Genomic DNA, 27,094 nt, shown 5'->3' with positions numbered 1-27,094 from the left:
ATTAATTTAATAGGCAGACAACATAATTACGTAAAAAACAATTCCAAATAGGCGATAAAACGTGCATTAAAAAACAAACTTACGTAATAGAGTAAAAGATAAGTCTGTTTTCATAAGCCATATCAAATTCATTACGACAATAAAGTCCCAAATGTATTTACGAGGGATCACGTCATGAATAAATTTTGTCAACAGAAAGTTTCATGCGTAAAATAGGTAGCTGTGGCAACTTAGACAAAGCTTCGAAAAAGCGTAATTTAAACTTGTTTATTTACTTAACTTTTAATTATAAATTATCTAAAATGTAATTTGATTAAACTGCCATGGCGGCCTAGCGTTTTAATTAACGTATTCGCATGTACGTGGTTCTAGGTTTGAACGTTCTAGATCTAATGTAATGTTACTTTTTCAAAGTTGGATACCGCTGACAAACGGCGAGGGAATGCATCGTAAGAAAAATTGGTCGAAAATGATTCCTGGAATAGCCGTTGAATTAGTGAGCAAGCTTATTGCTGAAACCCAGACCTTTTCTATAGCAGAATAATGCTTCACTCGATGAATTTTTGTTACGGTATAAATAAAAAATGCGGTGGTACAGTCGATTATGATAAGCAAACAATTATTAAAAAAATAAGTTTAAAATGTCTCGATGTTGTGTTCATATTTTGTTTAAATTTTAAGTGAGCTACTCGAAGAAGAAAATAGAACATTCGGAAACTATTTTTTAAAATAAAAAATTTGGCAGTCACAGTTTATCGTCTCATGTTTGCTTAAAACAATACTCTTTAGTTGATTGAAATTTATTGGCAAGAAAATAAAATAACAAATAAACAAATGAGGTAAAGACAAAAGACAATCGCTTTTTGCATAATATATTATTCTACGCGGCCAATCACATTTTTTTAATAGTATTTAGACTGTGGAAAAAAGTCACGTCCCATAAATACAACGGTTTTATTTTACAAGATCTGGTGGCAGAGGTTACCCATAACCCATTTTACGGTAGACACATTTTACAGGTTGAAATGCGCTTGACGTCACTGTTTTTCTTTAATTCCCAGTTCTATCTTGCTTCTATAAAATGTATAGGTACCTTAAAATATTGAACAGCTTATCCATAGTTTGTTTTTAAGTCAGCTAAAAAATACAAGCTGGAAATAGTAGAATTTTAGTGAAGTAGACATGAATAAAAACGTAATATTTTACGATGAAAAAATAAATATCTTGTACCATTTGAAATGCCACTTGACTTTTCAATTTAATGTTTTTGTTCTCTTGTTAAACAAAAATATGGTTTAATGTGAGTCCCATTCGCAAAACTGATGCTAACACGGGTTCCGTACAAATACGGTGACGGTCGTACAGACAGATATACTTAGAGTACGCAACCCTAAAATCAGGAATCTTCCACATAGATAAGGAAAAACGTTGAAAAAAGCAAAATTAATGCTTTAAATCCAATTGGCGATGGGATCCGTTTTAGTTTTACGACGGGACATATACAAACAGTTAATAAAAATCGTAGCCGGCCGGGCAGCGTTGTGCGTGACCCAATCCCTCCACACATAACATTTTTACGTCGCATACATTTCCTCCTCATATTTTCCAGTTTACTAACATTATAAAAATAACATGTAGTAAAATATTACTGGGATTAGCTTCGTACCCGCTCGCAGTATAAGTGTCAATAGAGATTTTTCAATGTGAATTTACAATGTAGTTTCCAACAAAACCAGTTAGTATTTCGCGGTCCCGTGCGGTTTAGCGTAACCAAGTATATTCATGCGTGAATAAAAATAATTTTCGTTATTATGTATGTACGTCATGAGTTACATTTTGGCGTATGGTTGAAAATTTTAGGTTATATCTGAAGCTATATTAATTTTTTATAGATACTTTTTTATCATTTAAGAAAAGGCAGTTTAAAGCTTTGAATTTGTTATTTTTTAAGTATTTTGTACGACGTTTTATGAATCTATTTTAAGATGAAACGTAGTGAATCTATATTCGGATTATTTAAACTGCTTCTCATTTTTTTTATAATAGTCCTCTCTGTATTGTGAAGTGAGCGTTTTTCGTCTATCTTCGCATATCCAGTAACAAGTACGTGGAAGCTAGCACAAGTATTCAAAAATTGTTTTATTCTTAAGTTTCATATTTTATAAGACTAAAATACTAATTCTCTGAATTCGACGAAGCAGTATTTCGAATATAAAATGCCTAAGTGTCGTGTTCAAATAAGGTCCGCTTATATTTCTGTGTTAGCAATGTAATCGGAGTAAAAAAATAGACTAAAAAAAGTAAAAAGCCAGATGTTCAGATTTCGAAATATTAAATCTCTACGCTCATAGAAACGAGACGTTAATTGGAATAAAGAGGAATCAGAAAAAAGGAACGACAACTCCGTGGTTCTCTCTCTTTGTCAGTACTCTTAAGTAATTATCACTAAATTAGGCAAGGCTTGACAAGCTCAGAATTATGAACAGCGGAAACACTCATTTGTTACATTCATTGCTGTAATATTTTCCTCATAATCACGGCTGATAACAGCGATCAAACACGAAAGTTTCGTTACAATAAATAAACAAAGCATCGAGGGTGGCGCCGGGTAGATAAAACCCTTATGGGCGTTGACGACAAGTGATGACGGTCACGTTTTTAATTACCCCAGTCTCATCCGTAACGTGTCAGGGGGAGCTTGGCTTGTGTACTTCGAGTTCGCTTGATCATTGAGAGCTTTAGTTTGCCTAATTATTGCGTGGACGTGTGTTGACCAGAATTTTTATTTTCTGCTTTTCTGTTTTTGAAGATGACATTTTATTTCGTATAATTTTGTTCATTCTTTTTCTACATTCTTATGTGGCAAAACGTGGCGCATAAATACAGAGTAAAAGCATTTTTAACAAGAACGTAAGCTTCTCCGCTATGAAAAGGTCTTCATTATAACTTATTATACTACATCGGCAAGTTCATCAAGCATAAAAACTGTTCCAATAGATTTTCTAGTTCAATTAACGATAACCTTTTGTCTTGCAATTTTATCATAAAAATCCGATATTAAATTTTCTCCTTCCTAGATTCGATAAAATTTTACAAGTTGACTTCGTATTTGTAACATTTTAAATGTTCAAGTTCTAAGATAACAAATGTAACAATGAGAGCTATAAACTCGGTGAGTTATGTAACAAGAGACGCTGAGGCGGAAAACTGCTTTTGCGTTATTACTGGTTTTTCCACAAAATTTGTGTAGCACCCAACTTTTGGTGTATGTCGGCGCGGGACTTGTTAAAAATAAGTTAGAGCGCGTGAAAATTATGAAGGCTATTTGGTTTTTATATTTAGAGATGGGAACTGTTTTGCGTTTCGAAATATTTATAAATAAATGCGGACAACATCACATACATTGTTCTGAACCCAAAGTAGGTTGCTAAAGAACTTGTGTTATGGAATTCAGATACAACGAAGGTACCACAAACACCCAGACCCGAGACAATGTAGAAATGTGAATACATTGACTCGACCGTGGATCGAACCCGGGACCTCAGACCTAGCGACACCTTGAAACCGGTGCGTACGCCACTCGACCACGGAGGTCGTCAATTTATGGTCTTGTTATAGGTTTCTTGCCAATTTTTTTTATCTAAAATAAATTTGTGGCAATGTTGTTACTTAAACGTTGTTCGTTACTGCCCATAACTGTAACTTTATGGCATTTTTAAATTTTAATTTATTGAAGCGTACCCGAATAAGGTAAGTGGCAAAAGATACAACTGATTCGGTATTTCATGACTTCATATTAAGTAACAGTTTAGGTGGTATCTTCCAACTTTTATACTATTTGTACACAAGGTAAGTCGTAGACTTTAATCCGTCGTTTTGAAAGGAAATCACGACCTGTGTTATAGAAATAAAGGCTTTCTCTATATTATATGTTGAGAGTGACCTGTTAATGTGTACTTTCGATTTGTTTGTTTGTTATTAAACAAGATTATGTCGAACAAATATAAATGGACCACAATAGGTTCTATGAAATGGGTATACAATTATTAACTCTTTAATAAAATCTGTTTTTTCTAAACTGCGCGTAGTTTTAGAATATTTTTATTTACTGTTTCTTTTTAAGTCTTTTTCAACTAATTCCGCATAAAATGAAATTATTATATGATCAGTAAAATTTTCAATAATATTTAATTGTTTTCAAAGTTTAGTTTTTTTCCATATAAACCTACCTAATAGAAGTGTAAAGAAAGGATTTAAAAGATCTACTAAAACGTAAAGAGAGCTTAAAGTAAAATCTAAGCACAATTTCTACTACAACGGCTTAAAAACTCAGTTTTAATAAAGAAAATATTTGTTCACGTAATAACTTTCCATAAAATCTCGGCTCCAAAATGAGTGCGGCCCAAATGAATGCAACTTGGCACGTCGGAAAAGAGCTACCAACAATCACTATCTCTGTTTCACACAGCAAGCTTGCATACTTTGATCTCGCTCTAACATACTTTTATTTATTTTCCGAAACGCCAAGTTGTATCGGCCGAACTGTAAATGCAGTTGTGGGAGAGAGACGCTGTTCTATATTGTGTAGTGCGCTGTCACGCTTGTGTAAGTACAAGAGTCCTAGTTACCTAGTACAGCGTAGGTCGCAGTTTGGACGGCAATAGGAAAACATAATAACATAATGTGGTGGCTATGGCTGGTCTCATCTGTTGCAGAACCGATAATCGTTTGACTAAATGAGTTCCAGACTTGAAACTGTGCCCAGGGAACGTATTATAGAGTGCGCTGCAGTGTAACTTAGAACTTATTGCCGTGAAAATATATTACAGGGACGTACTTGTTCTTTCAGTCTTTCCTTTTTGAAACTAGAGAGTTTGAAAAAATGCGGTAACTATTAGATACGTTAATGTTAAGTAAATTGTCAGTTCAAACTCTTCAAATATTAGATCGCTTTCAAAAGGGTTTTCGTCTGCCAGATGAATAGCTGAGGAGTAATATTAATAGGTTGTTTAGAAAAGTGACTAGGGCTCCCGGCTCCGCGAAATATATATAATTGCACTTCCCATTAGTGGATAACCGAGCATATATTTTCAAATTTACTATGGATTATTATATCTTTATAAATAAGTTGATTCACAAGCTGAAATATACGTGAAATCTCAACATTTGATGTACAAAGTCATATTTGCGACTACATTTATGTGTTACATATTTCTTTGTAGCAAGTATATTTTATATCCCAGTTCTAGAAAAAATAAAGCTTAGTTAATTATTTATTTATAAACTAATTTCACTGCTAATGGAATAACTAAAAAAAAATGTCCACGTAAAGTTTGTGTTCTAAATTCGACTGCGTTCTTTTTGGTCTGTGGATATAACCTAGTGGCATTACCGTGAACAGAAATGGGCTCCAAAAGATTTACAGTTCGTACATGCTCGTGTGTGTTCGCTCAATCTCGATATGAACTACGGGCAATTTCTCAGGCGAGCGTTCTGTCACTGTGACACGCCGCGGAGTCAAGAGGGTAATAAATAAAACTGCTCCCCTTTCCCCAATTTTACATAAAAACGCGTCTCATCCGCAATCTGCATGTTTATGAGCGAATATTCTATAAACAAGTCGGAAGCCAGTACGGCTTATGGTGTATGGCGGGGACAGCAATATACAGAATTGCATGCAAATAAGATAACAGCAATAAATACGAGCCTGCTTTTTGCATTTGCGTTTCATTGTCTGAGTAACGTTGTGATTCGAATTTGCATTCGATATATCTTTGTGATACACTTCGGTATTTTAGATTCGGAATTTTTATACTACAATTATAATTAGTGTCGGATTTATCGTTAAGTCAGTTAAGAACCGAAACGCTTAAAATTTAACAGAAAATTTAGTAAAGATTAGACGTTTTTAATTTAAACTGTCACGATTTTTTTTCAATTTCTGACTTCAAGTTATTTTTTTTTACTTTTACAATCAGGTAATAAATGTTTTTTTTTCATAAAAACAAATCACAATTCCGAAATTAACAACGAACTTCAAACAACGCTTTGTTATAAAAAAAAGTGAAAATTCTAAGTTGACGTAAATGTTATTTCGGGTCCGTCACTAAGTCACGAGGGAAGGATTACTCATCGGCGTTGTCCAAACAAAATGGCTCATTGACTTTCTGATTAATTGCAAAGAGAGCCGCGGTGACATTCTGATGTGGGAAAATATGCAAAGAAATAAATAGACCCTAATTATCTAACGGTTTGGAAGTTCGCGTGTTTTATTTATGAACTAGCCGAAGATTATATAATTTAAATATAAGTAAAACTGTAAGTACAAAGCAGTTTAAGAGAAAGAAAGAGCTGGCGTAGTTGATATCAAAGTCAGTCGTACTATTATTACAAAAGATTTATTAAGTCGACATAGTTTTAATGTTGAGATTTGGAACGCATGATTCGCATTAAACCACATAGACGCGTTAAATGGCTATGAACAATGAATTTAAAATAAGATACAAACTAAATAATAAAAAAAAGATCTTTAAGGAGAACAGAATGATTATAACAGCTAGGGAGTACATTATTTCAGGTTAACACGTAGTTGTCATTCCGAGTTGCCTACGCGAGTGCGTCATGTTTCACATAAGTAGGGATTTGGCAAAAAGGTGGTAATAAGGTATGCAAGCCCTCTTTCCTTTGTCGGCCACTCGCTCGCAACGTGACGTGAATCACCACACGAGATTTGCTAACTCTATGCGAAGAATCCGAGAGGTGAAATGTAGACGACACAATTCGTAAAAGTGTTTACTCATTCATACGTTCCGCAGCTAAGCTTTCTACGTCGATCGAGAGCTATCTCTGGAATTCGCTTCGGGATTGTGGAAAGGTAAAGCGGCGTTCTATTCCGTAAATAATGCGAGTGCTGGGGGTATTCTCATTTATTATAGAAACTCAAATTTGTATCATAGTAAAGGTAAAAGGCGAGTGTAGCCGGGCGGGGTCGAACGGCCGCATCATTGTGCGGGACGGCCGCGGGCGCGCGATTACAATGCCCTCGCTGTGACATTTTCGCTAATGGTTCCAGGGTAGGCACAATAAAACGACAATACGACAGGAGATAAGGTGGCAAGTGAAAATTTTAGAACGAGATTAATTCAATCCCGTCGCGAGTCGTGTTTGGATACTGTCGCGACAAGCTCTCGCGTTGTTTTTGTATGTGCGAGTTTGGTTCAGATTAAATCTAGATTACCGAAAATAAATAGACTTGTTGCAAATATCTTCATTTACACAAAGACGTAAATATTCCATTTTAATTGAATAGAAAATATGAAAAGTTCATTCTCTAATTGTGAAATAAATAATTAAACTTGAAAGTCGATTTAATTTTAATTGACTAATCTTTTATAAACTTATTTTCCAACATATTCGCCGAGTTACTAAAGTACCATTCATTATAATATATGTTATTGCTTGACTGACTAATTTATTTATTAGATCGTTAGATTTTTTTGAACAAAATACTAGACTTCACATAGAGTTTTATAGTTGAATATTAAGGGCTTAAATATATTATTTTTGACAAAGTTGCAAAGCTATATCAATTAACCGTCACTTTCTTTATATTATAGACTCGACACTTTGTAAGTTTACGTTCCAGTTTCTAATTACTTATTCGTATCAAATGTCGCTGTGTTCGAACTAGCTACTCGAAACAAGAAGGTCTTCGTAGAAACCATTTGGACGAGGCTTGAATACTTCAAATCAAGTGGATATCAGCAATCAGCACGTGACGCGGTGTATTCTCTATATTTTGACCTTTCAACGGCTTTTCAATGAGGATGCCGAACGTCGCTTTGAGTTGTAAAAGGGTTATCCTCGCTACTCCACGAAGCTTTTATATTTTTATCAACGTCGAATGAATTGCTTCAAATGTGACTACAAAAAATCCATTTGCAAAATGTCTCACTGGATTTATTGTACGCAAACATTAAATACTGTTTTTTTTTTGCCAGCACTTTGAAGGTATAAAGGGACCGCTTAATGACGTGGTTAATTAATATTGCCTTTCAGGAAAATTCTTTAAATATCCCACTAGTAATTCGTAGAGGCTTGAAGAGGAAGCCATGTTTAAGAATGTTAGAAGTGTAGTGAAGACGGTCAATGAAAAGGAAATTTGTGTATTTTTCTCCATAAATTCTCTTTACAAGCGATGTTTGACTTATTAATAAGAACTTTTGAAAAAACGTTCAATAAGTCTTAACTGCGTGCGGTACTTACTTTGGAACGAAGAAGCGAAGTTCTGAAGTTGTAGTTGAGAGTAATTTAAAGTATCTTCACTTTAACAATAATTAAAAGATATACATTATTGTGTTTGTACAGCACTTTATGTAAATAAAACGAGCATTTTCGTGTTGTGCGAACAATGTAATTTGAGTAAAATGGGTTTACAGTGTTATAAAGTTTTAATTGAAAGTTTAACACCATTATACTATGTGAATGTTGGATTGTCTTGATTTCTTTATCAGTCACGTGATTACTCTTAATACCCGGATTAAAAATGTAATTTGTATGGACAAGAAAAGGCAAGCGGCTAGCTCTTACAGTTGTTAAAAATACAGTATACGCAAAATATAAGGTAATAGAGGCCGGATTCTATCTTGTTATGAATCTTTGTACTTTTTTATTTTGCAGGGCTTTCTTTGAGAGTATCCAGATCCTTAAAAAGGTCCTTTAGAATTAATAATCAAAAATATTAAGTATACCTACAGATAGCGCATTTTTTTTAATGCAATATCGTACTAAAGCAAAAATTCACAGAACAAGTACGTCAGAAATATTCATCTCACTAATTCCTAGATTCATTTCGTTACCATAATGGTGTAAAGCACAATAGTTTACTATTATAAAACGTTCCTCGCTAACGTAGCGAAAGCTTGCACTTTGTGGAATGAGAGAGAGTCGAAAACAAAGCGTTGGGAACACGGGCCCAAATGTTGTAAACGTCGTGTTGAGGTGCGGACTCACGGGCGGAGTATGTGTCACTGTGACTTTGAAGATGCATTAGACGTATTGAAATTAAGTATTGTAGTTTTTGGGGTTTGACGACGATTACCAATCTGAATCTTCTTGAATACCAATTGGAGTTTATTTTACACTTTTCAGTGAAAAACATCATACTTATAAAAATGATTTTTTTTTGCAAAGCTGCTATTCAACACATGGTTGAATAAATTATTATGTCCTGACACGAACTGTTCTGATAGTACGAAGCTATTAAATATACAGACAGATTAATTATAATCAAATTAAAAAGCACTGATTTAAGAACTTATAAAACCAGCATAATTTTAACTACGTCTTTTAATTCTTCCGATGCTCATAAAAGTAATGTCAAAACATTTCACCCCAACATTAAAAAATGAAGGCATACTTTTAACAAACAATGTTTTGCTTAGCGCGTTTTGCCGTCTGTCTATCCGCGCCCTTACAGTCTGCTGAGTTTAGGCTTTGACAAGCCACATAATGTCCTAGATAAACAGATGCCCCGCGATTTACTTTATTACGAGACAGAGTAACACAGGCGTAAAAATGAGAAAGTGGAGTCTCGTTTGTTCAGGTCAAAGTAATGACGAAATACTAAATTACTTTTGTACGTAATATGTTGACATCGACAGTGTGTCGGAGGTTATGTGAATTTATTACTAATTTATGTTAGAAAAATTATTATGTAAGGGACAGTTCTTGCGATTTTTTTTTATCTTTTTTTCTGATAGTTCTTAAGGTTATAGTCGTCGAGTGTTAAGACCTCTACGTATTATGTACATCACAGCAATAATGTGTCTTATCTTTATAGGAAATTGCAATACTGGATCGCACTTATTCTGATTATGAACAAAGCTAAATAAATTTATATTAGTGGAATAAAAAATAAAGAATTTCACAGACCATTGTATCCTATAAAATTACATTCATAATCGGGGTAGGATAGCGAACAGTAATAGCCGAAAAGGTGCTCCCAAAACACAAATTATTACAACTTTTAATACAGATAACAGAAAAGTAGTTTTAAGTGCACTGTGTTCGTAATAACAGGTTACAAACTAAATATGTACTATAAAAAGAGCTACCTCTACCTACTCCCTATAGATTTTTACGACCTTCATAGTATACAATTTTAATACTAACATAGAGGTTTAATAATTAAAATGCTGGCCGCTTACATATTTGCTTACTGAGTTCCATAGGTTTTATATTTTATGAAACAAAATTCGCCGTGCACTGTTATTTAAAAGGTATAAATTACAAGTAATAAGTTGGTAAATTTTAAAATAGGAATTTTCTTTTTATAAAATGAATAATCATTTTTATCAAGGTGGCCAACAGAAGGTAATAAATACTCCTTTTGAATCATTTTAAAGTTAAATAAGTGTTCAAATATTCCATATTTAAATAAATGCATTGTCGTTTTATTACAACGACAAAAGACTGACGATGAAATAAATATTTCTACTCTGTATTTTATTTTAACAAACATTAATAAAAATCTTATATTATTTTTGTATTTCGACCACGCGGCGACGTTTATAAACAGTTTTATTATTTTTTTCATTTAGTATTTAATATGGCACTTGACACAAAAAATGAAGCAGTTCTAGTTGTGACATTAACACGACCATTATAAAAAAGTAGGTTTTGACATTTTAAAATAAAACAAAGTAAAAAAAGTACTGTATGACAGTTGTTTACGACTTAGGTAATGCTATTTTAGAAGTAAACAAAGCAAAACAACGTGGTTTGCTCCCCTTGGGCGATGTACGTACAATCTGTCACTACAAAGTGCTGTTGTGTATTTTAAACACATTTTAAAAGAACATTTCGGTGACTTCATTTCTGTATAATGGACCACACAGTGCGGAACTATTTGGACTGTGGACACGTTTTTGTAAGTGTTTAGAATTTATTATAAGTAGAATAGTGATTTGACATATTTAATCGAAGCTATAGGTAATTATTTGTTATATGTATCTTATGAGTTAAGATAGTAAGTAGAAACAGTAGATATACCGTAATGAAATCTTTCTCTAATGGTCTATTTCAACCAGTTACGAATCAAAGCTTTAGAAAAAAAAAATGCTTTTTTCTATCATGAAAATTCCGCGGTATATTAATACGTTGTTAATGCTAAGTATCACTTAAGTACGATATGTGCTATGACTGAGGGCCTACCGCCAGGTATTATTGTAGATATGACAGCATAGTAGTTCACTACCTTGTCTAGAGCGTCCTTTTTTCACAACAACAATAATAAGTTCTTTTAGAGTAGAAAAGCTCTGATTTACAAAAAAGATGATTTATTATATTCTACATACGAACTTACCTATAAAATTGACATGTAAGACTGCTAAAACGAGGAGGCGCGCGAGCGGACCGCCCTGCGCGTGCGTCGCCATGCTGCCTCAGCGCGTCACCGTCCGGTGCTGCCATCTACCCAACCACCGCGACACGCACTTTCGACGAGTCATTTTATTCACTAGCATTCTATGACATCTGTACTGTATTGTGTTTGACGTATCTGAAAAAGACAGAAAGTTTTAATGGAAATATTAAGATAAGTATAAAATAAATTGAATATGTTAGAAAGTATATAGTTATTCAATTAGTAACATTTTGAAAGGATTAATTATTTGAATGAGTGAAGGAGTCAGCCACTAAGGGTGAACTAATAAACTTATTATTCAAGACCATCATGTTTAAATCTCAGTAGCAGTGTATTTATTGACTATATACAACTATTATTACAGGACAAAACCACAGTATATATATCTTTATATTTACTGTGACAAACCCCATGTAGGTAATGCGAACAGTAACCAAATTTCATTAGAACGTCGGTATGTTTTTGATTTTTCATTTCAACTCGAACCTAATTCATTCACAGGATAAGGTACAAATGTCCCTCTCTTCCGTATAGCATCCAAATAAAAATGTTTTGATACCAACGATAAAAACAAAAATAAATGATGTTATTTTCAGCTGTTACAAATTATTCACAAATATATTCCGATTCTTATTTCAACGACTACACCAATTATTATTATAATTGGTATCAGGAATATATAAATATTTCCAACAAAACCCCATTATATTCAGCAAAATTAAATTAAATAGTATCAATAAAAAGTTTTTAGAAAATATTTGCTCATTGGCTCCCAGCGATCTGTGAACACTATTCTATCAACGCAGTATTTTATTCATCAAAAGCGAAATAAAAATATAACCTAACCTAACAATAAATTCCGGTATCTATGCACGAGTCCGGGGTTCGGTAAAATATTCGTATTTTTATTCACATTCGGTAGAGCACCAGAAACAGTCGAACGTTATCTAAAATATGAGTGAATGTGGGGGCAGCTACGTGCGGTAGGTTCTAAAAGAATTTGATATCAAAGATTCGCTGGAGGCAGCATAAACACAGCCCGCGTGCCTGCCAGACACGGACCTATAGCACTGGAAGAGCCATTACAACGTTTATGCCATCAAAAATGTTCAAAGCTTATTGATGTATTCATTTGCCTAGAAGATGATGAATGATTGTTATAACTACATTAGGTTGAATACGTGTGCCTACGTGTGCAGTTTAGTAATTAATTGTTATTACTAAGTGACTGTCAGGATGAGTTATTGGAAAAATTGTCTTCTATGATTATAATTGACTGAAAGTTGATTATAAAATGTTCTTATTGATTAATTTCACCTGTACGTTTTAAAATTCAAAGTATTGTAGCACCAGACTGTATTGTATCAACCGTGATAGCTAGACATTAAAGACTTTTCTGTTGTTTTTTTCATTTTCAAATTTAAAAATCGTGGCAATGCCTCGATTTGGTCAGGAATTTGATAGATGACCATTTTTGCCCGAAGTAAATATTTATTTATATTGTTAGTACAGCACCTTCAGTTTGCGAGTCTGACTCACCTGTTGACCGGTTTTATACATCTTATTTCTAAGAAACAAAATTGGCTCTTCCAGTGACTCTATACGACCGCACACCACATAATATAATCACAAAAATGGATACGGTGGTGTCTTTTGGCCCCTGATTCTGTTATGTAATAGAATGTGCATTACGTCACACATTTAGCTAATGGAATATTTTTATAAGCTGGTTTGGAAAGTGCGGTTTTCCTCATGCCCGGTGCATGTTTATGATTTGGCACATTCTCAATGCAGGCCTCTTGTAATAAGTATGTAGCTAATACATAAAATTATCTTTTGCTAAGCGACTTCAAATATAAATCGTTTTTCAAATCAGATGGTATTTTTAAGTATGTGCTGTCGTAGTAGAAGAACCGTGTTTTTTTTAAAGTTCAAGATTACTCTATGATTTTCAACCCAGTTAATTTTTCGCTTTAAGTGCTGTTTTTTCTAAGTCGGTTTATTTTTTAGTTTTCAGTACAAAAATGGTACAATATAGAAGCCTATTACTGAGGCCTCTCTGTCTGTCCGTCCGTTATCAGAATATCTCATGAACCGAGATGACGATGTATATCTGCTCTCAATACAACAAATAATAGTGATAATAATGATCGAGGTTTCCTTGTTTAATCATTTCTTTTGTTGGTGGGTAACAAATAAAATAGAGAACCTACAAAATTTATTTCTTTGAGTCCTTCAGTGTCATAAGTCCGAATTATATAAAATAATTAAAGTACCACAAAACTAATCTTTTACAAATAAAACCGAACTCAGTTACACCGTTTCAAGCAAGTTTTAATCAGTCAAACGTTTGCGGCAGCTGTCAAAGTTACATATAACTACTAGCTGTGGTACTAGTCACATGTCAAAGATCGTTTCTCGTGTGTAACATCGGTTGGACACCGATAACATCTTATCGATTAACTGTGACCTGCCAAATACTGTTACTAACACTATCTTCCCAAACATCGGTGTATCACGTCTGTCGATGTTCGAGGTTTACTCACGTGCGTAATTTGGGTATGTTTGACAACAACCGTGGAGTTTGTCGGTTTCCTAGTGTAAATAGCAACTAGGTTCTGCGAGCCTTGACCTTATAGTCTCTATATTAGTGTTTGGAGACCTGGGAATTGTGTCTGTTACGATGTGGTACGTTCAATTGAAATGGTAGGCATGCTTCAGTATTTTAGCATCAGATGCAGCGGTCTTTCGAACCCTACTTTAATATAGACGTGAAAGTTTGTATGTATCGATGTTTGTTAATGTATTACGCAAAAACACTGAACGGATTTAGGCGAAATGACAAAAAAGATTCCTCATCCCGTACATTAAGATACGAGAATTGTTTGAATCTTTGATCACTTTCGAATAACGCTTAAAATAATTTGATAATACAACTATCTAATTACGAAAGCGTTTTTTTACTTTGTAAATAAACCAAAAATATATAAAATACATACTTAAAAACCATAGCAATAACCCATACGATAACAGCTTGGCAATGACAAATCGCCGGAACTGAACGCAAGCGCGTTTGAGCCGCGATAACGTTGCGATCGCCATCGGAAGTTGTAATTAATGCCGGCGAACGTTATGCGTTTCCTTAACGCCCTTCTGTTGAACGACACTGAGTTGTGAATGTTCACATAATTTACTTCTTGCGTTTTGCTTGATAAGGATTTAGAATGTTTCGTTGTAAAGTGAATGTTAAGCGTGTCTTTTTGTTGTAGATGAATCCGTTTCAGTGCAACATAAAGATCGTCCAACCCTGTTATGGTGGGCAATGGAGCCGTCAATCTCAGTTCTACTTGCGACACCAAAGCATCTGGACATTATCAAGGACTCCGGTTGGGTCCGAAGTCTACTCACTTGTATGTAAGTACCCGTTACATACAAGTGAGTAGACCTTCATTAAATAAGTTATTATAACTCTACCTAGAGATACCACGCTACACCGCGTGTAGCGCACAGTCGTGATTTTAAAACTGCTGATACAACATTAGACGATGGTGCCTTCAGCATTACGACATACAGACGCCATTCTCTCTAAAAACAATGCACTTTTCTGGCTTGATAAAAAGTTTTATTGAAGCATTGTGACGCGACTAACAACGTGACTATTTAAAAACACAACCAAATCGATATTAATCCTGGAATCAATACTCATAACTTTTATTTGAGACACATGAACCACAACGAAGCTGAGTAAAACAGACGGACACGATCGCGACCTTTGTTTTGTGATTTATAGCCATAACACATTCCATTCAAGCTTCTATACGAGATAGTCCGTATGTGATATATTTCACCGCAAATACACTAGATAAACTAAGTACGGTATGCAATAAAAGTCTTTGAATAGACTAAGGTTTATAAAAAATCTTAACAGTATAATGTACAACAAGTTTGTTTTTATAAATTACTTGAAGAGTGTGTTACAAATTAATTATTTTGCAGTTACAGCAATCAGATACGAGATGATATTAGAGTTTCGTGTTTTGTAAATTTTATTGCGTTTTTAAGATGCTGTTGCTATCCGTACTTTCGTATGGGACGTACATCTGTCTCCAGATTACGTGAAAACAAGTGTGTTTTGTGTTCCATTACGTGCTACTACATTATTTTGTGGGTTAAGCTGCAAAGTTACGCGCTGGGGCACAGTGAATTATTTCAATTCGCAAGTGGTTCAAATTGTTTCTAAGTAGCGAACTTTAAGATTGTTTCACTTGATTAGTTTTTGCGAACAAAGAACGCAATAAAAATGTTTAAAACACAAGGAAGATATCATATTTTTTTAGTCAATTATTCTGAAATATTTTCTCGAAAGTTGGTAAATGCATGTTTCTTTGCAAAATTGTGAGTGTTATGATGACAAGAAGTAAATATGTGAAGTGAAGACTTCTTGTTCATAAACTCTTGGTTCTTTCATTATAAACTAAGATGTTGAAAGCATTCCAATGCTGAAAGATAAGACGATTGATTTTGCATTTTTTTATTTTTTAGCCCTTTTGTACGGGAGCCTCAGTATCGTGATTCCAATTCACATTTGTTAGTTTCCATCGCACTATCCAGAAATTTCACTCACAATCAGTCTTATATCATCAAACATTAATCAGTGCCGTACTTAGCAACATTAACGCCAGGAAATCAAACCGATTGCAATTTTCATTTAAATCATCAATTCGAGAGTTGACACAATATACTCAAATGAATGGCCGCGCTACTGAAAACACATTTCTGCTTTCGTAGAATTGGCAGACCGGCCTCATTTGTAATGGTGGCAATTATAAACTGGACTGATCAGTGGACGTCACCCGCGACTGACTCGACAGAATGCGATGATTACTCGTGTTTAGTTATTTATGTATGTACTTTTAGCAAATATCACTTTGACATTTATTATGTGTATGTGTGTATCCAAAATTCTGGAGTTGGGGGATGAGTGCCGTGGTGTTCGTTGAATAGGAGTTTTGCGTTTAGGTTTCCGTATCTGAGGGTAAAACTGGAAACCAATTACTGCGGCACTGATGTCTGTCCATCAGTCCGTTTTAGTCTATTCGTACGGATATCTCAGTATAGTGAGTCAGAATCGTACTAAACGAATTTTAAAGTTTGTGATTTAAAGACACGCAATGACAAGAATGTTTTTTGTGGTAACAAATATAGCTTTGGTTTTTTAGAACGCACGTAAAAATGTGTATCATTAGCCTGATTTATTTCAGTTGCGTCAGATAGCCTTTTCATTGGGCTATAAAGAAATAGAGAGTGCGCTTGAAAGTCACCAATTTTTCAGTATTGTCAACGACTCCTACATGACGTAAAACTAACTTCAGCACGTCATTTACTGAGAAATTCAGATGCACATTCGAAGCCATTAAAATTGTTAATAGCGCTTTTTACTTTAAGCCTCATGGGCAGAATCCATTGTATGGAAAGTTCAATAATTATCGTAATTGCCTGCGATGTAGCGCAGGAAAGAAACTGCGTCGAAATATGCGGATTATTTTACCATACCGGTTGAACATTCATATTACACGTCGATTTAAATTTGGTTGGCAATTAAATTTTCGTTTATAAAGTATTTTTAATAACGATGACAAGTTGGCAGATTGAAAAGTCAAAGCGTTTACTTGTGTGAAGGTCTAATAGGTCTTAATAGTTAAGGTATCAATCATTAGAAGCATTTGTGTAGATTTTGACACCGACTAGTATTGTTTATACAGAATAGTGTTTTTAGATATGTACTCGAAATGTCGAGAAAACTATGCATGTTGAGATCTTTTTTACAACAGAAATTTTTTTAATTAATTAATTTTCAGACACCATTTGTTCAGGGCCACTTTCAGTGGATTCAAGGGACGTTTTTGCATTGATCCGAAATCGAGACATAGCGTTCATAATTTGATGATCCAAAGGTCAACCTATTCTCCAGCCTTAGAAAAGACAGAAAAGTGTGCTGGACCAAGGAGTAACCCCATCTAACTCTTCACCCTTTTACCCAGTTCTACGAGGCGATGGCAATGCGATGCGAACTAGTACATTGTATAATTTAAACCTCACCCCATCTTTTACAAATACTAACTCATTACAAAAACATATTCATATTAATATGCCACAATATCCAAAGCAAGATTTGTCAATGCAACGCTCTATTCAGCTCTTGTTATTGCCTTATTTGGCGTATTTGCGTGTCATTCGTCAGAGGCGTCCTGTAATTAATGCGGACATGGACAGCAGCGTGGGCCTAATGAATAGCGGGTGTAACGTGTCACACAAAAACTGGCCCGTCATACAACACGCTACGAATATCGGCGATAAGGCACCGCCGTATGTTAGCGGGACGTATTGGCTTTCAATTTTAATGTGATGTGTTTGTTTTTGGTTGATTTGGATACCTGAGGATTAAAGGGATAAGTGTAATTTTTAAAAAAGCAGAACAGTATATGTCCAATTAAAATAAAATAGTCTTGCCGTTGACCAATAGTTGCACTTATTCATCTCTCTTTAATCCCTGTCAGCGCTTTAACAATATTAACTTAAACAATTTGAAAAACTTTTCTACTTTTTAATGAGAATGACTGTCGTGATATGTTTGTTTCCGTGGCATTTTTTTTAATTAGTGTAAGAGGTAAATAAGTGTGATTATTAATTAACGGTAAGAGATTTTAACTGGACGTTGATAGATCTGCTTTTTTTATAATGGACGTGACTAACAAGATATGCTGCCTTAAAGAACTCAATATTTGTTAGAACGCTTACTTTATTTTTACTCTAATCCTCGCAACTTACTGAAAAATCCTACGTTGTTTAAAAATACAAATAGAACCCTATAAAAAGAATATTAAACCTACATAAAATCAAAGCCGTGCTCTAACACAATTAATGACACTGTTTCGCTTAAGTACCATCTCATTAATAATAAAAAATACTTTTCAATTTATTACCAATGGAGATTAACTAAAAATACCTTTGTCTTAACATATCGCTACCCGCTAACACTCCGCCCTTGACTTATTCGTTACCATAAGCTGCGTACGAAATTCTAGATGTCAAAATGATAGGCACATATCGGGCGGATATTGATTTCCAACGGACAGTGACCGAGAGCCGCAAATTTATCTACGGAGGAACAACATTATTTCAAGTTTAAAATATAAGTGGATTTTTTTTTTATAAAGGTGTTCATATATTTCAAAAAAGGTTGAATGTAAGGCTGTCTTTTACACACTTGAAATTAAGATGTATGTGGCAAATACGAATCCTGGAACTAATTATTTTTTTGCAATCTAATTACAATGGTAAGTTTGGTGCTACAAATTTTGGGTTATTTGTGATATTGGAGTAAAACGCAATTTTGAATGATTTGTAATCATTCAAAAATGCGTGCCAAAAAACGCAATAAAAGTTTTTTTTTCTATTTATGTTCTAAATTCAAAGACATCTCAAACACTGGTCTGTCTTTTACTGAACAACCACAAACGATTTTACAGCCTGTTGTAAATAAATAAAAATAAAAAGTTAAAACTAAGAAATATGCTTTAAATTATGTTAAATACACGTTGCGTTACTTTTCAAAGAGAATGTAGTAGTAATATGGCATTTCCCGAGGAAAACTATGTATTAAACTCTTTCAGGTCAATTCGCAGTAGAGAAGGTTGTATTAAATTTATTATGCATCATCAAGCTCTGTTCCTCAAAGTGCTTGGAAAATATTACCTTTTTGATACCAAAATATTGACTACTAGAGAGATGTCGGCTTTGTACAGTTGCAAGTTTTTAAACGTTATTATTTAGCAATTTTGAACCGACTTCAAAAAGGGGTTCTCAATTCAACTGCATTTTTATGTTGTTTTGTAAAGTCTGAAATGTCCACTGAGTGAACAGACTTTTGAATGTTTTTATGCGCATTTGATCCCTTTTTTTTTGTTATTCAAAGAAATAGCTAGCAGACGATACTAAAACGCCAAGAAATCTATTACAAAGTCTGTAAAATATACTAAAGGAGAATAAAATAATCATATTAAAATACTTTACCTACTTAAACAGAAACCAGGAATCCGAACAACGGTACAAATTATTTTCATAGGTAACTGGCATGCGGATTTGTGAGATGAAATATCGGATTAATTCTCTCATTTTACTGTAAAGCATTTATATTGAGTATCAATACTTTTATTAACTTCATGGATTTTATTCTATTGTCCCTTTATTTTAATTTTGTGTAATATGATGGAGTCATTAACAATGAGGCCTATTGTTTTCACTCTTATCGCTCGATCATTGAAAGGCTATCCGTCTGTCCGTCAAAAATGTTAACGAATCGCAATTTTATACAAAATAGTTTGAATTATTAATATGAATTTATTGATTTATCGACGTATTATCATATTGCCGGTATAAGCGATATATTATTGGATATGTCTTTTTTTACACCTTCAATTTGATTTGCAGTAAGTATAATTTAATTAAGAGCGTAACAAAAACTAATATCCCGTTCAAAGAAAATTTAATTCATTCACAGATTTAAACTTTTACGTTGACAAAATTATGAATCCTTTGAGAACGGACTATTTCACAAAAAGAGGTAATATTTCATTTCACACCTCTAGGGATGTAACAAGTTGCAAGTTTAGTTGTAAAATGGCCAGTCCTTATCAACTGAACAATTTTATCTTTTGGACCAGTTGGAATATTATTGCGGCCAGTAACAATAACTTGTTTTGAATTATTCTATAATTATTTTTCATTAGTTTTTTTTTACATTTAGCTTTTTTTAATCTAAAGGCTTAGAATTTCAGTGTCAATGAAATGAGTTATGAATAGAAACTTGTACAAAATATTACTTAGAATGTTTAAAATGTCACCTACACCAAGATACAATATTCTTAAAATTGACTACGAAATGGTGTGTCTCGATATTTTTTGTACGTATTTTCTAGTTTTCTTCGTAGGTTTTGCTATATTATACTTCTTAGTTTATATTCTGAATAAACTAAAAGTGAAGTAGTGCAAAGGCAAACTTATAAAATATATACCTTCAAAATATTCGTTGTGTATTTTTCACACAACATCACAGCGTTTTGTTCGCAAACCACAAGACTGTATTGAATACCGCAGGTAGCAACCCAAAGCAAACATGGCCCTTTTACTGCAAAAGGCGAAATAGTTGGCAATAAACGTCTCGGAGGAACCTTTAATTTTTATTAGCGCACGTTTAACACGTGAAAAATGTTTCGGTTTCAAACAGTATTGTATTAAGTTAAACATTAATTTACTTTTCAACATAACATTTGGTAAATGTTTTTGAATTGTTAATCGTTTTGGAGTACGTATTATATAAGCCGGTTTCAGTATATATATGATGAATATATATATGTTGGTTATTAAAATATGTAGGGCATACGATAAAGTTTACTTGTAACGACCGGGTTTCTCAGAAAAATGTGGGGTCTCGTATTACGTTATAAGACATTGTTATAATAAACTTGAGTTCATTTTTTTGACGATAAAAAGATAGCTAAATTATGCACCGTTATATCAAAGTATTTTGTCACAATTTCTATAAAACTTATACAATTGCCAAATAAGATATTTTTGTATTATCTGTCAAATAACGAAAAAGACCGCCTTTAGACGGTACTTAAACAATCACTCATGAATATTTATTAAACAAAGAAATTTGGTGAATATGTGTTTTCAAGTTGGCTTAAAACCAAGTCGCAGTCTTTTATTTTGTTTACTCTGCCTTTCCTAGTATTTATTTTAACTGTCGACTCTTTACAGAGAGTTATTTAGTTTTTGACTGCACTCTGCAAGCGAAACGGACAACGCGACTGATATATGTGTAGCCTATCAATCTCGTGGAAATAGATCCTGATGTGTACATCGTTTTGTGATATAGCCTTTGTAGTTGGTAAATCATATAGGCTTTTGTTTGAAGGCTATCCGCTGACACCTATGATATTTATAGTATTTGAATCGAGTAGAAAATAAGCTAGAAAATCCCTTCTAAAGAGGTCAAGCTATAGACTATTGAATAATCAGACATGAACCGGGGTGCGCAGATTTATTTTCGCTTTAAGTAAAATATTGGGTCGAGCCACACAAAGGCCTCTTTTTCTATATAAATGTAACACATTTTATAAAACAATACGATGATTTAAATCACAGTTTTATTTGCGTAAAATCTAATAGACCGTCTATCCTTCCAAAAATCTACAAACTCTGTGGTCGCAACGTAACATATCTAAGTCCACAACGGAACAACTAAAGCCACAAACAGGCGCGGTAATTGAGGCTCGCGTCCACATACGCTCTGCCTCAGCTATTATAAAGACCGTTGGCAGTAAACGTGTCTAAATACTGTATAGGATAGAAAATTTACAGCTCAATATAAATCAGCGAATAAGTATTCCTCCTTATAATTTATGGTACACTTCTACCCCGTTGTTGGAGCGTAATGGATGCGCCCACAGATATCAACCGTGGCCGTCTTTAAATTACTCACGGCTACGGAAACGTTGCCTCCGTGTCTACAAATCCACTTAAGCGTACTTCTCACACTATTTAGATAAGAGCCGTTCTAATAAAAATCACCCTTTGAGTTGTAATTGATTTTAATTGCATCCGGCTACTGGGAGCTTACCTGATTTATTTTTAATGAAATCTGTTGGTTAGATTGGAATTAAAAGTAATTATGTGTCAAAGTGACTGTTTTGGGAAATAATTGCTTTTTAGCTTGTAAAAGGTAAGTCCTTGAGATGCTATCAAAGTAAGTATTTATAAAGCCTGCTTTATCAGGCCAATAAAATTAGCAATTGCAAAAAGACGTACAATTTGATATCTTAATTATCTTTTGCAATTCGTAATCTAGGCATCGCGGCGTGTTAAATATACCCTTACGTTAGGAGATTGTGCTGTTACTATTTGCATGCGTTTTGGTGATCTATCTTACTTAAAATTGCAGGGAATGTGAATGAGCGAAGTAAATTTTGTGAGTTGTACTTGAAGTTAGGTCATCACAAAATATGTGGCATTGCACTACTGTTACTTTACGCACGTACGAGTTATGCTCGATAGTCTATTATTTCTGCTCAGATATGACAGACTTACTATGGAGCTTCTAATACGAGTATTATTCCTTTGTGGAAGTGAGACGACACTACGAGCAATGAATAGCGCTATCTCGCTTCTACAACGGTAACAGCCTGGCTAAAGAGTTCAGAGTACAGGATTAAAAACAATGTTAAGTCGCCTTCACAAATTTATAGCAAAATATTGTAACCTTTTTTGTCACATTAGAGAGTCCAGTTTTTAAAACAACACATCTTTTTGGGTTTCAATCAAAATAAATTACATACACTCTATGTAAGTTTACACTATTTGTGTTTATCATCTACTAAAGCGTATACGAGAGAATTAACTAGTATAGTACTCCGCAAGTAGCTTTAAACTCTGTATTAAACAAATTTGTTACACTTTGAACACTTTTTTCACTCCGTTTCTCAAAGTTAGAGGGAAGTTATGCTTTATTAACTGCGCTTTTAGCGGGGAATAACTAAAGAACTTTAATCAGATCAAGTGTGTACTTGGATACAATAGAAACATGGTTTAGGTTTTAGTCAGTAGAAATACGTACTTATTGAATTTTGAACGTATGTTTCAATTTTGATGATTATGTGTATATTTGTGTCTGCCTTTCGCACCGTTGCATCTTAATAGTTGAACCAATTTGAATGCAGTTCCTTTTTATTTGAAAGGATTTTTTTCAATTTGTTTTTGAAATGCCTCTTTAAAACCGGGTCAGACGTTTTTATTTGTTTAGCTATCATATTCTTGTTTTAGATTGCTGAAAAGGCTGTGTGATGCAATTGTATAAGAAAAATCATTCCAACTTGATCGTTAAGAAAACGGTTCTTAATTTTAAGAACATTATGGCTAACATTATGGCTATGACACTTATTCTTAAACAAACCAGTAATATTTTAATAAAACTTAAAATTTAAAAATCTAAAATTTAATACATATTTAAATAAATACGACTTTTAATATCACACATTAGTGTCATATTAAGATAACCTGTTTTAATATTGCTCATAATCACAGATACGATCATATAATTTAACTTGGCTTCGTTTCAAACATGTAAGAGAAATGGGCTTTCGCAAATTATGCTACGTGATTATAACATTATAATAACCCGTAAGGATTTATAAATTATTTGTATTAACCATTTTATTGTGATAAGCGTATTTAATAATTACCTTACGTTTATGAAGTCTTTTATGAATATTTTTTTATGCTAATAGAGTTTCGTTTTCTATCGGATATACTCGTAATGTACAGGGTAAAGTATGAAAATTGGCATTTTATTGTAATAGTTTATTTGAACTGATTTGAAACTTTTAATCAATTCCGTTTATTGGGATACCTATCTTCAAAAATCTCGATTTTCAAACGTTTTCGCTGAAAATTATTGATTACGGGAAGAAAGGCTCAGTGCACTGATCACCCATCGATATCCTAACCGCGGCAGGAGCACCTTAACCTAAAAGACTCTTCAATTATACAGTTTCTTCAGCAGCCCCTCAGAATGTAAGTTAAAGATATACATTTTTTATCTACATCTACTAAAAATTCGTACACAGGAACTCATACAGAAAATGAATAGAATATTAAATTATGTTGGTCCGCATTTTGTAAAACTGACGAAGCTCCTTGTTAAGCTTTCGAGAAGCTTTTAACTTAATGAACAACTTATGAAAAAAATCTATTGACTCTCTATACAGGGTGTTTTCAAAGATGATATGTGGTTATAAGACTCCACTGAGTTTGGTATAAAAAGTAGAGCTATTTGGAGGCCAAAGAGTAAATTTACAATTCGGCAAAATACCATCTATTTATGTAACTTAAAAAAAACATATGTGTTTAGCTCTGTATAGGTATTTAAACGACAACGCGATAACACGCAGATATAAAAAATTTAACGCGGTCCGATGAATCAAGATCCCGATTTTCGATTCATAAAATAAATCTATTCTTTTTACGAAATAAAACATCCTCACTTAAACTCCTACGTTTACTTTTGTTTTTATTCCCCTTCCAAGAAGTCATGAAAAGAGGTTCAATACAATAATATTGAGCCTAAAATAATTCAGTAATTAATTACAATTCTACGAACTCTTCTTAATAAGTCTTTGACTGTTTTTTAAAGTGAAGCATATACTGATAACAATCGCATTCAACCAGCATTTTGAGGTTTTATTTAACGACTTTCTATTTTATTTTCAGAGAGTTCACAAACGGAGATATTATATAAAATAAATAAATAGTAAAGAAGAAAGCAATATTCATAACTATATATTTATTTATGTTTATAATAGTGTCTTGTAATCTAAACACAATAGCTTACGCTCGAAATAATTTTTTTTTTAAATGCAAACGGCCGCGTCCGAGCACCCTAATTTTAAGGAAAAGCCAAATATTACATAAATTCGAAAAAATATTCTGAAGAGTTTTGGAAAATTTACGTGACAATTTAATTTAGGACGTATTTTCTATTGCATAAATATGAATTACAGAATGACGTAAAAGTTTAATAATAATAATTTTGAAATTGACTATTGTATATCTAGTTTTCTGATTCATATACTCATAAAAATATTATCATTTTTATAAATACCCTAATTCTATGTGTTTCAGAACATGGAAAAACATTTTTTCCCTTAAATTGTCGTCCTATTGGTCAATTATGTGAATAAATCTTTAATTCGACCCTTTTTGTAACAAAATTCGAGTATCATTGAGGAGAGCAATTGGCAACTTTATTTATTGTTAGCCGCTTGGCCCGCGGCGTTGCCCGTGAAAACGTACTTTATCCCTTTTACCTCGCTTAAGGGTCGATTTGGAAAAATCCCTAAGTGGATGCCTACGTCACGGGCAGTATTCAACAACATTTTTTGTTTGCCACAGGCTGTGTTTAATATCCTTTAGATCTTATAATAATACTTATTTTCCTCTTTTTTCCCCCAAATCCCTTTGGTATTTCAACCTAATAACTTATTTTTGTCCTGTTATCAGAATAATCATGTTTGAAACGTAATTATATTGTAAGAAAGGTCATGTTTCAACTTTCTCCACTGTTTCAAATTAAAGAACAAACATCCAGACATTATTAATGAGTTTGAAATACTTGATTTACCTACTTCTTTATGTTAAACTTTATTTCGGTGGTCTAAACCTTAAAACACGAATAATTTATTGACCTTTAAAATTATTTTAAATATTCCTGGCCCTTAATTTGTTCACTATGAGTACTGTATAATGTATATTTAATAGTTTCTAAACTTGATTAATTTAAATTTAAACCTTTTTTGTGCCAATAGAGCTATTGTTTAAGCTAGTTATTTAATAACTAATAAGTTTATAAAGTCTAGCAGTGTCACTCACCTATCCGGGTTCAATTTACAAACGCTATATTATCTGGAACAGGTCATAGCTCATGAAACATATCTGTAATAAATAATTGTGCGGTTGTCATCCTCGCCACAGTCACTGAACATGAATCCCACTTAAACCTCGTCGGTTTAATGAACAAAATATTTGTTTTCGGTCATTACTTTCCTCCGTTTCACTTCTCTTGTTGATTCGGTAAAGTTATATTAAATTTTGCGAAAGCTTAACACGAAAGTTTTGTGTATAATGATTCGCGCGACAAAACACAAACGTGAAGTAAGCTCGTCGTGTGAAGTGGCAAGTTGTGCGCTGGCGCGACACAGGCCCGGCGCGCGGCTGGGTTCGCACTGACTTAGTTTGTGCGACATACGATCGCGCGCCCGACTTGAGAGCGATGCCGTCGCGATTCATGCGCGGATCACTGGGTAGGAGGAGTCTTCGAACAAAACCACGCCTACCAAGAAGCTACACATTTCTTTTTCAATATGTGTAATTCAATTTCGCTTATGTCTTCGCTGGGAAAGTTGATGCCCCGTTGTCGTTGAACGCGATGTTTTTATGTAAACTGTAATGTAGTTCGCGAACCGAGTCGGCCCGTGATGCTACGCTCCGTGTGATTTTCCCTTTTCTTTTTTGTTGCCAATTTCACGTGCTGTTGCTTGTTCATATGTAGAAAAATAAAAATAGGCCAACTTCTTTAGATACCGAGCTGGTGCTATCATGATTTATGGTCTATATAAAGATGGGTGTGTAGCTTTGATTTTCGGTCATTACTATGTAATCAAAAAGTGAAATACTTCATTAAAAATTCCGTTTTTTTCCTGTTATTGTTTTTCTATACATATGATCTGATAAGCATACTAACGCTGCATTTCTAATAATGAATTATATTTTTATAAAAAAAAAAAACTATAATCTACATTAGTATAATCCGCAACAGTAATATAATATTAATTGTACACATAACACGCGCCGGTCTCACCACGAGGAGGTTCCTCACTGCGCTTTGGACTGTAAAGGAATTCACTAAATTATAACAGTAAATTAAGCGTTAGTTTCATTTGCGTTACAAAGTGAATTATGTGTTGGTATCTTAGTTCTGTCACCACCTAAGTTACTACGGTTCAAAATTAATACAGTGCCATAAGCCAGCTCTAATACCCCGCGTCCTGGGGC

The 27,094-nt window shown here is 33.7% G+C and overlaps 1 protein-coding gene across 2 annotated transcripts in view; it reads right to left on the bottom strand.

Moving 5' to 3' along the window:
* LOC113496511 (lachesin-like) overlaps positions 1 to 26,285 on the bottom strand; it is a 72,522-nt gene extending 46,237 nt beyond the window's left edge. For both annotated transcript variants that reach the window (XM_026875749.1, XM_026875750.1), the window contains exons 1-2: positions 25,913 to 26,285; positions 11,366 to 11,560 (exon numbers count right to left, since the gene is read on the bottom strand). In XM_026875749.1, the coding sequence (XP_026731550.1) occupies positions 11,366 to 11,438 (73 nt within the window). In that variant the 5' untranslated portion in view covers positions 11,439 to 11,560; positions 25,913 to 26,285. The remainder of the gene's footprint in view (positions 1 to 11,365; positions 11,561 to 25,912) is intronic.
* Positions 26,286 to 27,094: the final 809 nt, after the last annotated feature.

Source organism: Trichoplusia ni, chromosome 8 (assembly GCF_003590095.1).
Source record: "Trichoplusia ni isolate ovarian cell line Hi5 chromosome 8, tn1, whole genome shotgun sequence".
NCBI classification, from domain to species: domain Eukaryota; kingdom Metazoa; phylum Arthropoda; class Insecta; order Lepidoptera; family Noctuidae; genus Trichoplusia; species Trichoplusia ni.
This window is presented reverse-complemented; position numbering and strand designations above follow the sequence as displayed.